At 40.3% G+C, this 13,270-nt stretch overlaps 1 protein-coding gene across 7 annotated transcripts in view; it reads left to right on the plus strand.

Annotated features, from left to right (window-relative positions):
- LOC148874122 (biotin--protein ligase 1, chloroplastic-like) overlaps positions 1–13,270 on the plus strand; it is a 102,360-nt gene that overhangs the window by 7,129 nt on the left and 81,961 nt on the right. For 6 of the 7 annotated variants that reach the window (XM_088964945.1, XM_088964948.1, XM_088964949.1 and 3 more), the window contains exon 7: positions 5,179–5,224. In XM_088964945.1, the coding sequence (XP_088821071.1) occupies positions 5,179–5,224 (46 nt within the window). Of the gene's footprint in view, positions 1–5,178; positions 5,229–13,270 lie in introns of those variants that run through there. The other variant, XM_088964947.1, reaches the window with a different exon arrangement.

Genomic DNA, 13,270 nt, shown 5'->3' on the forward strand with positions numbered 1-13,270 from the left:
TCTCTTATCTCCACCACCTTCCCAAAGAAAGTTCCTTTGAAGCTTCTCAATCTGATTTCTGACTTTGGTCGGAATCTGGAAGACAGAAAGTAGACCGGTAGATTTGATAAGGAGGCCTTTAAGAGAGTAAGCCTACCCCCTTTGGAGAGATAACACTTTATCCAAGTCGATAATTTCTTCTCGCATTTCTCCATCACTGGTCTCCAGAAATTGAGGGATTTTGGATTCCCTCCAAGAGGCATCCCAAGGTAGGTAATGGGGAGATTTTCCACTTTGCACCCCAACAAAGATTTGAAAATTTCTAGAAGTTCCACTTCCACTGAGTTAATAGCAACAATACTACTTTTGTAGAAGTTAACTCTCAAACCAGTGAGAATCTCGAAACATTTGATTACCATTTTAGTGTTTGTGATGTTGGTTATGGAGGCATCCAAGTATAGGATTATGTCATCGGTGAACTGTAAGTGAGAGATGTGAATTTTATCCCTACCCACTTCAAAACCTTTCACCAAGTTGAGAAGAATTGACTTGTCAAAGAGATAATTAAATATATCCATCACCAAAGTGAAAAGTAATGGGGAAAGAGGGCAATCTTGTCTTAGACCCCTACTAGCCTTGAAATAACCTTTCGCTTCACCATTTATCAATACTGAAAACCAAGGAGAGCCAATACAACCTTTAATCCACCTGATCCAATTTCTCCCAAAACCTCTTAGCCTTAAGCAGTCAAGAATGCAGTTCCAATCCACTTTGTTGTACACTTTCTCTAGATCAAGTTTCACAAGGACCCCCGGGATCCCAGAGGATTTTTTGTCTTCCACACACTCATTTGCAATAAGGATGCTGTCCACAATTTGTCTTCCTTTTACAAAAGCAAACTGATTTGGGGATATTAGATCTTCAAGGACTTCTTTTAAGTCTGTTGGCCAGAACTGCCAAAATTTTGTATATGCTCCCAACCAAACTTATAGAACTAAAGTCTTTAACTTCCAAAACTCCCCCTTTCTTAGGGATGAGGCAGAGAAAGGTAGAGTTAAGGCCCTTGTTAACAATGGAAGATGAATGGAAGTCCCTGAAAAACTCCATGAGATCTGACTTTACAAATTCCCAACACTTTTGGAAGAAAAGAATAGGGAAGCCATCCAGCCCTGGAGCTCTATCTCCGTCCATGCTGAAAATAGTCTTCTTGACTTCTTCCTCTTCAAAGCTTCTTTCCAACCAATCACTCTTTTCAGCTGATAGGGTAGTTCCATCCCAATTATGTAATGTAAACTGATTTTCACTATCCTTGGAGTAGAGGTTTTTAAAGAAAGAAAGGAAAGCTTCAGAAATTTCCTCAGAATTCTCCACTTCTCTCAGATTGAGATTGAGCTTGGAAATAAAGTTCTTCTTACTTCTTCCCGAGGCATAGGTGTGAAAAATCTCGAATTATTGTCTCCTTTTTTCAACCATCTCACTCTTGATCTTTGTTTCCAACAGATATCTTCCCTTCTAACTAGTTGCTCCTATTCCTTTCTTAATTCTGCTCTTTTATTTCTGTTTAAGGCATTGAGGGTCCCATTTTGCTCTCTATTATCCAAGTCCTCTAGTTCTGAAAGAATTCTTTTTTTTCTCTTCTTCAACAGCTTTAAATTCTTCTCTCCCCCAAGCTTTAGGATTTTTCTTCAAAGCTTTTAATTTCTGAAGAAGTTTGAATCCAGCCCGACCCTCTACTTTGCAGTCTTTCCACCATGTTGCAACCTTTTTACTGAAGTCTTTGTGTTGAAGCCAGAATTTTTCCAATCTGAATGGGGTCTTTCTTTTGATGATTCTTTTGGTGTTCAGCAATATGGGCCGGTGGTCTGAGGTACATCTTGGATGAAGTTCTTGACACAGGTTTGGGAATCTCTCCAACCAATCCTGAGATAGCAAAAATCTGTCAAGTCTGCAGCTTATGGCCTTTTCTTGCATGTTTGACCAGGTGAAAAGTCCATTGGTAAAAGGGAGATCACATAGACTGTGTCTGTCAATAAAATTAGAGAAATTTCTCATGCTTCTGGTTGGGGTTCTACCATTAGAATGTTCTGAACTGAACCTGGTGGTATTGAAATCACCCACAAAAACACCATGGAATGTCCTCCTTTTCATGCAGGGACTCCAACTCAGCCCAAATCCTCACTCTATCAGAGGGAGAGTTAGGACCATACACACCAGCGAGGATCCAGCTGAAATCATCTTTAATATTAGTGAACAGAACTGAGATTGAGAATTCACCTCTGTCAATCTCCAAGCCTGAAATTTCATCTTCCTTCCATGCTAGAATGATACCTTTAGCGGAACCCTCAGCTGGAACAGCAATCCATTTTCTACCCCTTATTCCCCATATGGCTTTCATAAGTTTTCTGTTGATGACTTCTTTATTTGATTCCTGAAGGACAATTATATCTGGATTTTCTCTCTTCAATGTTTCTTTCACTAGGCTTCTTTTGAGCTGACCTTACAAACCCCTGACATTCCTCTTCATTGAGTCACTTTGACAGAGTTCCCCTTATTCATCCTATTTCCCTTTGAGATGCGATCCATTAGACCCCACTGAAGCCTTTTTAGTTCTTTTTTAGGACCTTTTTTTTCTGTTCTTCTCCTGGGCCTTTCCAGATTTAGTCACCTCTTTATTAAAGATTCTCTCCTTTTCATCTTCTTTGTCTCTTCTCACAATTCCCAAAGTTCCAGCTATATTGTCAATTCCCAAATTCTATCTCCTTCCTGCCAATGCTTGATGGAACAGCTGTCTGAAATGGAAGGATCTGCATTGGGTGGGATGGCAACTCATTTGAACCTGAAAGAGTGGAAGGGGAGAAAAGACAGTGAGATGCAGAAACAGAGCAAGAAAAGGAGATTGAAGAGAAGACAGAACCGAATGGGGGGCGGGGATTCTCCCCGAGTGCGATTTATGGTTTTGGTCAGGAAAGGAAGTTGACGAATCTCTCCCTTGTCTGCGAACAGGGGGGTCTGATTCTGAAGACATTCCGTAGCCTGGATCGATCAACTGGGTCTGCTCGAGAATCTCCACACAACCCCAACTCCCTTTGTCTGTGAACAGGTCTTTTCCTTTTTTAAGAGCAAATTCACGAGGGTCTGGATCTGCTTCAGTAGCGTACAAGCTGAGGTCATCCTCTGTGTCTTCTTCTTCACTGGCAGATGGCAGGCCAGAACTCAAGGACGGAGTTGGAGCCATGAAAACTTTACCAAGATGCCGGCCCAAGCTGGGAGGAGTTTCGGGAACCGCCTGACTGAAGGAAGAAGACCCAGTTGATTGGTAAATTTATGGGAGTAGACAGAAAGGGTTAGTTCTGTCAACCTCATCTTTTAACTCATGTAATATATTTATGTAAGTTAATTCCAATAGCTACTTCGCGAGAGAAAGGGTGAAGTAGAACTAGTAACTGATTTTAAGGAAGAAGATAACATCCTATTAAACAAAATTTTCATTCCATTAACTAACTCTTTGTCTTCAGGAATGACCATCTCATCATGATGAAACTTTTCTTCAAGAATGTAGTCAACATCATCATCAATTTCTTTGAGAACCCATTCAACACCCAAATCTAGATCTAGATCTACAATAAACTTTTCAGCTAGAGCTGATTGCTTCTCTTCTTGCACTTCATCTATAATATGGAGTTTTGATGCTTTATAGATGGTAGCTATTTCTTAGCATCTTGAATCTCTTGGCGTTTTTTCTTTTAAGTTTGCTCACACTTTGTAGACAATCTTATTAAATTGAATGTATGAGAAAACAGATATGAAGTTAGGGGTCTGAGAGTGAGGCATCAACCATGAGAAAACAGATATGAAGTTAAGAAGCAAAGCAAACGCCTCATGGGTATCTCAGTAATATTGCATGTTGACCTTGCAGGATCAGGCAAGATTTGCTGAGAGAGGATCCCACAAATTGTATCCTTGCATGGTGCCCAGTCTTGTAGTGTTCAACAAGGCCCAATAGCTGGATCTTGCGGGATGAGAACCTTGTGAGCATTTTTGAAGAGTGATTTTACTGGATTGAGCAAAGTTGGAGGCCAAGTTGAGGATCTCGACACTGGAGAGGTGCTCAAGGATGTCAGATGCATGATCACCACCATTGGAACATGTTTTGCTTCCTGAGTGGTCCCCAAGAACGTGGTTTAACAACCCTGTGGTCCCTTTAGACACGTGTCCATGGGGGAAATAAAGGTAGGCTCTGCTTCCCTCATGTCAGTTAAGACCAGGAATATTCTAGAATGTGTAGCCTTATGCACGTAACCCAACCTTCCTATTTCTATAAATAGGGAATGTCTTAAGCTAAGGACCATTTTCCTCTTTCCTTTACCAGCTTCTTCCTCTTCCTTCACTTCCAATCCTTGAGTTCTGAGCCTTAGCCATTTTCTGGTTCAGACTCCCTTGAACCCTTAGCCTTCCACAACCATACACATCCTAACCCTTGCAGTATTCTTCTCCTTAGTTCAAGATCAGCAGGCCATCTTCATTCGGTTGGCTTACAGAATGTTAAATTAAACTTAAAATTCTTCCAATGAGCATTGGAAATAGAAGTAGAGATTCAGATCTGAAATAGAAGAGAGAAAGAAGAAATAGAGAGGGAAAAGAATATCACTCTATTACCTGTAAGTAACTTCAAAATGAACTACTATTCCATCAAATCAACTCTTAAATTCCAATTAGAGATTGACAGTAAATCTATTTAATTTATAGACTAAACATGAAGGCTTGAATCTAACTTCACTAACTCCAATTTCAACTAGGAAACTGATGCAAGACAAATTCTAACTACTATGTAGCTATGGTAACCCAATAGATAACCTATAGGGACACTCAAATAAGGAATAGCTCCCAAACAACTTCAAAAATAGTAAATTATTATTTTACTATAATAGTAATTAAGAGATTACTATGAATAATAAATCCAAAAGTCACAGGTAGATGCATTATATCCTTCTTTCTCCTTTTGTTAATCAATTTATACAAGCTACAGTCATACATAGATGCATGCTCACACTCACTGACTTTACCAGAACAATGGCAATTCAATGTAAGTGTTGTCCAACTACTCAGCATCTATTAGAAAAAGACTTTATGATGAACTGGGATTAGTTTCTTGTCATCTCTCTGTACTGTTGAGCGTCAAGCTTTTTTTCTATCATGCAGGATTTCAAGCTCTTGAGGAACTATATTACAACAGTTGGCTACATAGGTAAGAAGGAATTTGTCTACTTTTTTCCCAACCTTTATTTGTGTGTGCATACAAGAGCATACATTCATATGTAGTAATCTGTTTTTTTTTTTTTTTTTTTTTTTTTTCAGGTGTTTAGAAGCCTTAAATATGTTTCTAGCACTAGATAATATAAATGATTAAATTCTTCCTAGGATGATCATGGATGAAGCCATGAATTAATATAAGAGCCATATATAATAGTTTTTTTCCTTCTAGAAAAGCATTTGTTGTTTCTTTTAGAATAATATGACTGCGTTATTTTATGACAATAATGTTGATAAAATGTGTCATTATAGTTGAGGTAAAATTTCTACTTAGTTATATCTCTCCCTTTTTCTGTTAAATAAAAGAGATATTGTATCCTTTTGGTGCTCAATTGATGGACCTTTAATCCTACTCCCTGAATTTGACATGAGCTACACAATTTCTATACCAAAAATAAGAAAGACTTGAGCTTCCTGTTCAAGTTTCCTTTTGATGTTTGTCTTTTTGGCTTCTAGACAATAAGCTGATAAAAGTTATTGCTAAAAGATACAGAATGAAGGGTAAGTTCTCTAGAGGCTGGAGCAAGGTTCAAAATAACGATACACCCAATACACCGGTAGGGGTGTATCGGGCAAATCGATACCTCTTTTTTTACTTTTTTTTTAACTTTTAATTATTTTTTTTCAAAACCGGTTCAGGGGGCGGTTTAGGGCTCCTCCACCCCCTGAACCGGTCAGACCCCTGATACACCCACTGTAGGGGCGTCTCGGAGAGGTCCCTGAACGATACGTGTCAGCCGATACGTGTCGATACATTTAACCTTGGGCTGGAGAAGATGGAGTTCATTCAGATAACAACCTGCTATTCAAAACATTCAGAGTGAAGGGGAAGACCACGTTGAAGATTAGGGAAATCAGAAAAACCATGGTACATCTGGTTGGGCTGGATGTGATTGAGTGGTTCAAACTGTTCATGGAAGGTGCACTTCAAGCAGGTAAGGAGGTGAATTGGAAGAGTGTGAAAGAAGATGAAAGAAGGTACCTTGTAGAAAGAAGATGGAGCAAGAAAGGTAGATTCTTGTCTCTGTATGAGTTTTTTGGGGAGGGCAAGAAGCAGCTATTATGCTTTCCTGAAGAGAGGAATGAATCAAGCTGGAGGGAGGTTAAAAACTTGCTGCAGGACATTTTAACTCTGATGAAGGAAGGGAATGAGATAAAACTGATCAATGGAGAAGTGGCAAAACCTAGTTCTGAGAAGGTAGTAAAACGTCCTCCTGAGAAGGAAATAGACACAGGAAAACACATTCTGGCAAATGGACTGGGGAGTTGGGAAATTGGTATACATCACGGAGAAGGAAGAGTGGAAAAGAAGCTAGTGGTTGAAGTATGGAAGAAACCAGAAAACTGGAGGGAAATAGCAGTTGAGATAATCGAGAAATTAAAGTTAAATGGTCCAATAATATTTACTCCTTTTGAAGACTTTAAAGCAGTGCTAGACTTAGTGCAGAACAACCTTGATGTCAGTGTGTTGAATCTTCAGTTGGGTCTTGGAGTGGCTACAGCAATGAGACGTCCCTTGTTTCAAACTCAAAGAATGTTTCTGTGGAAGATGGTGTTACCATTCAGGTTGCTGGCCTACCTTTCCACTTATGGAAGATGGAAGCATGTCTTGAAAGTGTTTTCTCTTTAGACCTCTGATCAGCGGCCATGAAGGTGAGTGGGGTAAGGCCTGATGAAATCTCTAGGAAGGTTGAGGCCTTTTCTGATAATAGTTTCTATTTAGCATGGCTTTTGACCTCCATTGAAGCTGCTCTGTGGAGGGATTCCAGGAGGGTGGAAAACGAAGAGCTAGAAGAAGATTACCTATGTGGAACAAAGAGATTGGCCCATTAAAAATTGGCTGAGATTTACATGGAAATGGAAGGTTTAGAAAGGGGGAATTTGAAAGGCCTCTTCAATGATGAAAGATTTCTGTGTTTTTTTTTTTTGTTTGTAAAAGGTAAGGTAATTTATTCATTCAAAGAGACATTACAATAGAGCCCAGGCCATTAAAGGCTGCCTAGGACCACCTCAGATTACAATCTCATCCAAGACAGAACAAAACAACAAACACAAATTCTGATTTTTAAAGTCCTCCGCTGCCGACACCCAAGACAATAACTTGCTCACAGCATTCTGCGCTATTTCATCTGGACTTTTAGAATTACCATGGGAAATTGTTATTTCTCTCAGTCCAAATAGCCCAAAGTACAGCTGCCGGAATGGTGTTCCAAACCAAATTTCCTTTCTTGCCGAGACCCTCAATTCTCCAACAGTTCAGCAGCTCCTTCACTGAATTTGGCATTATTACCCAACTAACTTCCGAGGCCTTAAGGAAATGCCCCCAGACATAAGCAGAAATTGGGCAATGGATACACAGGTGCTGAGTAGATTTTTGCCAAGGTACCACACAAGCCACACGAAATATCAAAAATCTGAATGCCACTTCTCACCAGATTAACTTTGTTCAGACACTTGTCTAGAACCATTGTCCAAACCAGAAAATTTACTTTAGAGGGGACTAGATGAATTCCAAATCTGTCTGGCGGGAAAGTTCACTTGACCTGAACTGACCAACTTAAGAAACATAGATTTAACAGAGAAGTAGCCATCAGCTTTCCATTTCCAGCTCCATTTGTCTTCCAGATTTAAATCAATCAACTGATTTTGAAGCAAGCCCAGCAGAGCCGCATACTCTTCAACCTCCCAATCAAAGAGACTCCTCCTAGAAAGCGGATTCCAAATAATAGAATCAGCTGATACATTAAAGTTCTCAGCTATAGAGGATTCCTGATTTACAGAGATTTGGTACAGAAGAGGGAAAACTTCTTTCAGACACATTTCTGAGCACCAAGAGTCCTTCAAAATTTAATTCTTTCTCCATTTCCCACCTTAAATCTGATCCCTTCCTCAAATATAGGAAGGACCTTCAAAATACCTGCCCAAATGGATCTTGCCCCTCTTAAAAGAGGGCATTTGGATCTCCATTCACCCCATTCCATTCCATATTTTTCCGCAATAAGGTTTCTCCACCATGCATTTCTTTCATTAGCAAACCTCCATAACCATTTGCTAAGAAGGGCAGAATTAAGTTTCTTCAAATTCCTTATTCCCAGCCCACTAACTTCCTTTGGGAGACACACTTGTTCCCAATTTACAATATGGACCTTCTTTTCCTCCTCCCATCCCCTCCATAAGTTCCTCTGGATTTGCTCCAATCTATTTGCTATTTTGATTGGAATGGGGAAAAGGGAGAGGAAGTAGGTAGGAAGATTAGAGAGAGTGCTCTTAATCAGTGTCACTCTGCCCCCAAAAGAGAGATATTTAGCTTTCCAAAAATCCAATTTGCTCTCCATTCTCTCAATAACTGGAACCCAAGTCTTAGAGGAAGAGCATTTAGCCCCAAGAGGAAGCCCCAAATACTTGACCGGGAGAAAAGCAATTTGGCAAGCCATCACTTCTGCACATTCTTCTAAGTTTGTTACAAGACCCACAGGGATGATCTGACTCTTACTCAAGTTAACCTTGAGTCCAGACACCACTTCAAACCAACTCAGAATTCCAAGCACCAACTCCAACTGACTTGGGGAAGCATCAACAAAGCATAAAGTATCATCTACAAACTGGAGGACATTAACTTTTTCCTTTCCTGGAGAGATTGCAAAGCCCTCCCAAAACCCATTCTCTGCAGCTTTCTTGCTAATAAGAGTAAACATTTCCATGATACAAATGAATAGCAAGGGGGAAAGAGGGTCACCCTGCCTCAAACCTCTAGAGCTAATGAAAAACCCCGTCGATTGGCCATTAATTAGGATAGAAAATTTTGGGGTCCTAACACGTACTCTGATCCAGTTTCTCCATTTCTGCCGAAAATTCATTTTCTCCAACTCCAGGTCCAGACAATGCCAGTTAACATGGTCATATGCTTTCTTAATATCAAGCTTACAAATTACACCCGGGGTTCCCTCTCTTCTTCTAGATTCTAACAGTTCATTGGCAATGAGAATTGAATCTACCATCTGTCTGCCCGGAACAAATGCACTTTGGTTACAAGAAATAACACTACCTAGTACACCTTTCATTCTTTCTGCCAAGACTTTAGCCAAGATTTTATAAAAACTGTGCAGGAAACTGATAGGTCTGAAATCCTTAATATTTACAGCCCCCTCAATCTTTGGGATGAGAGTGATAAAAGTAGCATTCAAGCTTCTTTGCAGTGATGCATTTGTATGAAACGCTTGGAACACCTTCAACAAGTCTTTCTTCACAATATCCCAGCATTTTAAATAAAAAAGGTTTGAAAACCCATCCAGACCAGGGGATTTATCACATTCTACCTTCTTGACTGCTGCCTTGGTTTCCTCTTCTGTAAAGGGTCTCTCAATCCAGAGTTTCTGCTCTTCATTCAATTGCTTGAAAGGAAACTCAGAAGGAAATGGCCTATGGGCCCACTTCTCCTTATAAAGATTTTTATAGAAGGATGTTGCTACTGATTTAACCTCTTAACATGATTCACCACTCCTATCCTCCCACACCAGTTTGCTGATCGAAGAAACCCTTGCACAAGCATTTGTCATTTTGTGGAAGAAGAACTTCGTATTTTTATCACCCTCCTTTAGCCAAGTGGTTTTGGCTCTTTGTCTCCACTTCATCTCTTCCTCTATAGCCAACTTGTCATATTTGATTTTTGCATTAGACCTTTTTAATCTCAATTCTTCAGTCAAGGTGCTCGCCTCTTCAGCTCTATCAATCTCAACAATGGTGCTCAATAAGGCCTTCTTTTCAGTCCCCAATTTCATTTCATTCTCCATACTCCAAATTTTCAACTTTCCCTTGATGGCATTTAACTTTTTTGCCAAAATAAAAGAACTAGAACCTTCCACCTGAAATTCATTCCACACAGATTTGATCAAGGGGATAAGCTTGTCCTCCTCAAACCATGCATTTTCAAATTTAACTAGAGCACTGATTATCTCACGATGACCACTGTTGAGCAAGAGCAAGAGCAAGTGAGAGACAAAAGGAGAGAAGAGAGGGAGAGAGGAGAGGAGAGCCGAGAGGACTGAAAGCCCCTATTGAACTTAGGGGGCGAAAGAATGATCTATTATTATTTATACTAGTACACAATGTAATCAAAGAGGAAATTACATCAGTACCCTTATGGTACTAAACCTGAATACATAAACATAAACAACTGACAACACTCCCCCTCAAGTTGGAGCATAGATATCAATCATGCCCAACTTGTCACAAAGATCATGATGTCTGGAAAGGTTTAAACCCTTTGTAAAGATGTCTGCAAGCTGGTTCTCAGAAGTGACATAGGGGGTACACACTTCGCCTGTGATAACTTTCTCTCTGATAAAATACTTGTCAACTTCGATGTGTTTTGTTCTATCATGTAGCACTGGATTGGCAGCAATGCTTATAGCTGCTTTGTTCTCACAAAATAGAGTTATAGGTTTGGTCACTGGGAAACCCAACTCCCCCAACAAATTCTTTATCCACATGCCTTCAGCAACCCCGTGGGCCATAGCACGATATTCAGCTTCAGCACTGGATCTAGCTACCACATTTTGCTTTTTATTTTTCCATGTAACAAGGTTCCCTCCTATGAAGGTGCAGTAGCCACTAGTAGACTTTCTATCACTTTGGGATCCAACCCAATCTGCATCTGTATAAACATCAACTTTCAAATGTCCATGCTTTTGAAACAACAAACCAGTACCCGGATACTTCTTCAAATATCTGAGGATTCTCTCTACTGCTTCAAGATGAGAAGACCTAGGAGCATGCATGAATTGACTGAGGACACCAATAGCATATGCAATGTCTGGGCGAGTCATAGAAAGGTATAACAATCTCTCTACAACCCTCTGAAACTGTTTCACATTCTTGAGTGATTCACCACAGTTGTCACCTAATTTATGGTTGGGGTCGATGGGAGAGTCAACTGGCTTCACCCCCATCTTTCCAGTGTCCTGAAGTAAATCTAAGACGTATTTCCTTTGAGAAATGAAGATACCCTTCTTTGATCGGGCAACTTCAATTCCAAGGAAGTATCTGGCAGGTCCTAGATCCTTCACTTCAAACTGAGTTGCAAGGAAGAGTTTCAATTTTTGAATTTCATCCTTCCAATCACCAGTAACAATTATGTCATCCACATAAGCAATTAGAGCAGCAATTTTACCTTCTTTTTTCACGAACAGTTTGTGATATGACTGACATTGTCTGTATCCTTTCTGCTGAACTGCCACATGGAATCTACTGAACCAAGCTCTTGGTGATTGTTTCAGCCCGTATAAGGACTTCTTCAACTTGCACACTTTCTGTTCATTGCCATGGGCTAGAAACCCAGGAGGTTGAATCATGTACACTTCCTCTTCAAGGTCACCATTCAAGAATGCATTCTTGATGTCCAGTTGGTGTAAAACCCAATCCAGATTGGCTGCAAGAGAGAAAAGGACTCTAATGGAATTCATCTTGGCAACGGGGGCAAAAGTTTCAGCATAATCAACTCCATACACTTGAGTAAATCCCTTTGCCACTAAGCGAGCTTTATACCTTTCCACTGTTCCATCAGCCTTATGCTTGACTGTGAACACCCATTTACATCCAACTGGAACCTTTCCCTTGGGAAGATCAACAAGTTCCCATGTGCCATTTTTGTGAAGGGCATTAATTTCTTCCCTAATGGCATTTGTTCATTCAGGAACTGAAAGAGCTTCTGCCACATTCTTAGGGATAGGGACACTGTCAATAGAGGTAAGGAAGGCACGGAATGAGGGTGAAATGTTCTCATAGGAGACAAAGTTGGAAATGGGATGTTTTGTGGTGCACAATCTGACCCCCTTCCTGTGAGCAATAGGACGGTCAAGATCATTAGTAGTAGAGGAATCATTTTCAATAGATTCAAGGGCATCATTGGGAGCTAAAATACCTGAGTGAGTATGATCCTCCCTCGAGGAGTCTGGTGGCATTGGAGGTACAGCTTCCGGATTCTTTACAGCTCTTGGATTTGGCTGGCCTTTGCGACGACGAGAAAAAACACGAAAAGGTGGAGGGTTAGGGAGAGAGGGAAGCTGAACTAGTTTCTCCTCATGTTTGCACTCCCCCTGAGGAGAAATAGGATAGAAAGGCTCATCTTCAAAGAAAGAAACATCCATGGAGACATAGAATTTACGAGAAACATGATCAAAAACACGGTAGCCCTTTTGAGTGAAGGGGTAACCAAGAAATATGCAAGGTATAGCACGAGAGTCCAATTTCCCATGGGTGGGAGACAGATTTTGGACAAAACACCGACAACCAAAGACACGAGGAGGAATAGAAAGAAGGGGAGCCTTAGGAAAGAGAAGTTGATGTGGGGCTTTGTACTCTGACCGATGAGAGGGCATACGGTTTATAAGGTAAGTGGAACAAAGAACAACTTCAAGCCAAAACCATTTGGGAACATTCATATGAAGTAGTAAACCTCGAGCCACTTCAAGGAGATGTCGGTTCTTCCGTTCGGCCACACCATTTTGTTGTGGTGTGCGGGCACAAGAGCTACGGTGAAGGGAACCATGCGAAGCAAAAAATTCCGTGAGGTCACTATGAAAAAATTCTTTTGCATTATCTGATTGGAAAATTTGGATTTCAGTTTGAAATTGAGTGAAGACCATCTGCTGGAAATCTTGAATGATTTTTGGTACTTCTTCCCTGGTTCGCATCGGGTATACCCATGTAAATCTAGAATAATCATCAATGAGGGTAATGAAATACTTGTAGCCACTCTCAGATGGTAAAGTAACAGGGCCCCACACATCAGAATGAACAATGTGAAATGGAGATTCAGATTTACTATGTCTTTGAAGAAAATGATTTCTACAATGTTTACTCAACTAACAGTTCTGGGAATACAACTTTCAAAGACTCAAAAGACAAATGACCAAGACGACAATGCCATACATAGACTTTTTTCTTACAGGACTGACTCATAGACTCTGTAACATGAAGACCA

Source organism: Nelumbo lutea, chromosome 1 (genome assembly GCF_056320005.1).
Source record: "Nelumbo lutea isolate HS-2025 chromosome 1, American lotus-T2T, whole genome shotgun sequence".
NCBI classification, from domain to species: Eukaryota; Viridiplantae; Streptophyta; class Magnoliopsida; order Proteales; family Nelumbonaceae; genus Nelumbo; species Nelumbo lutea.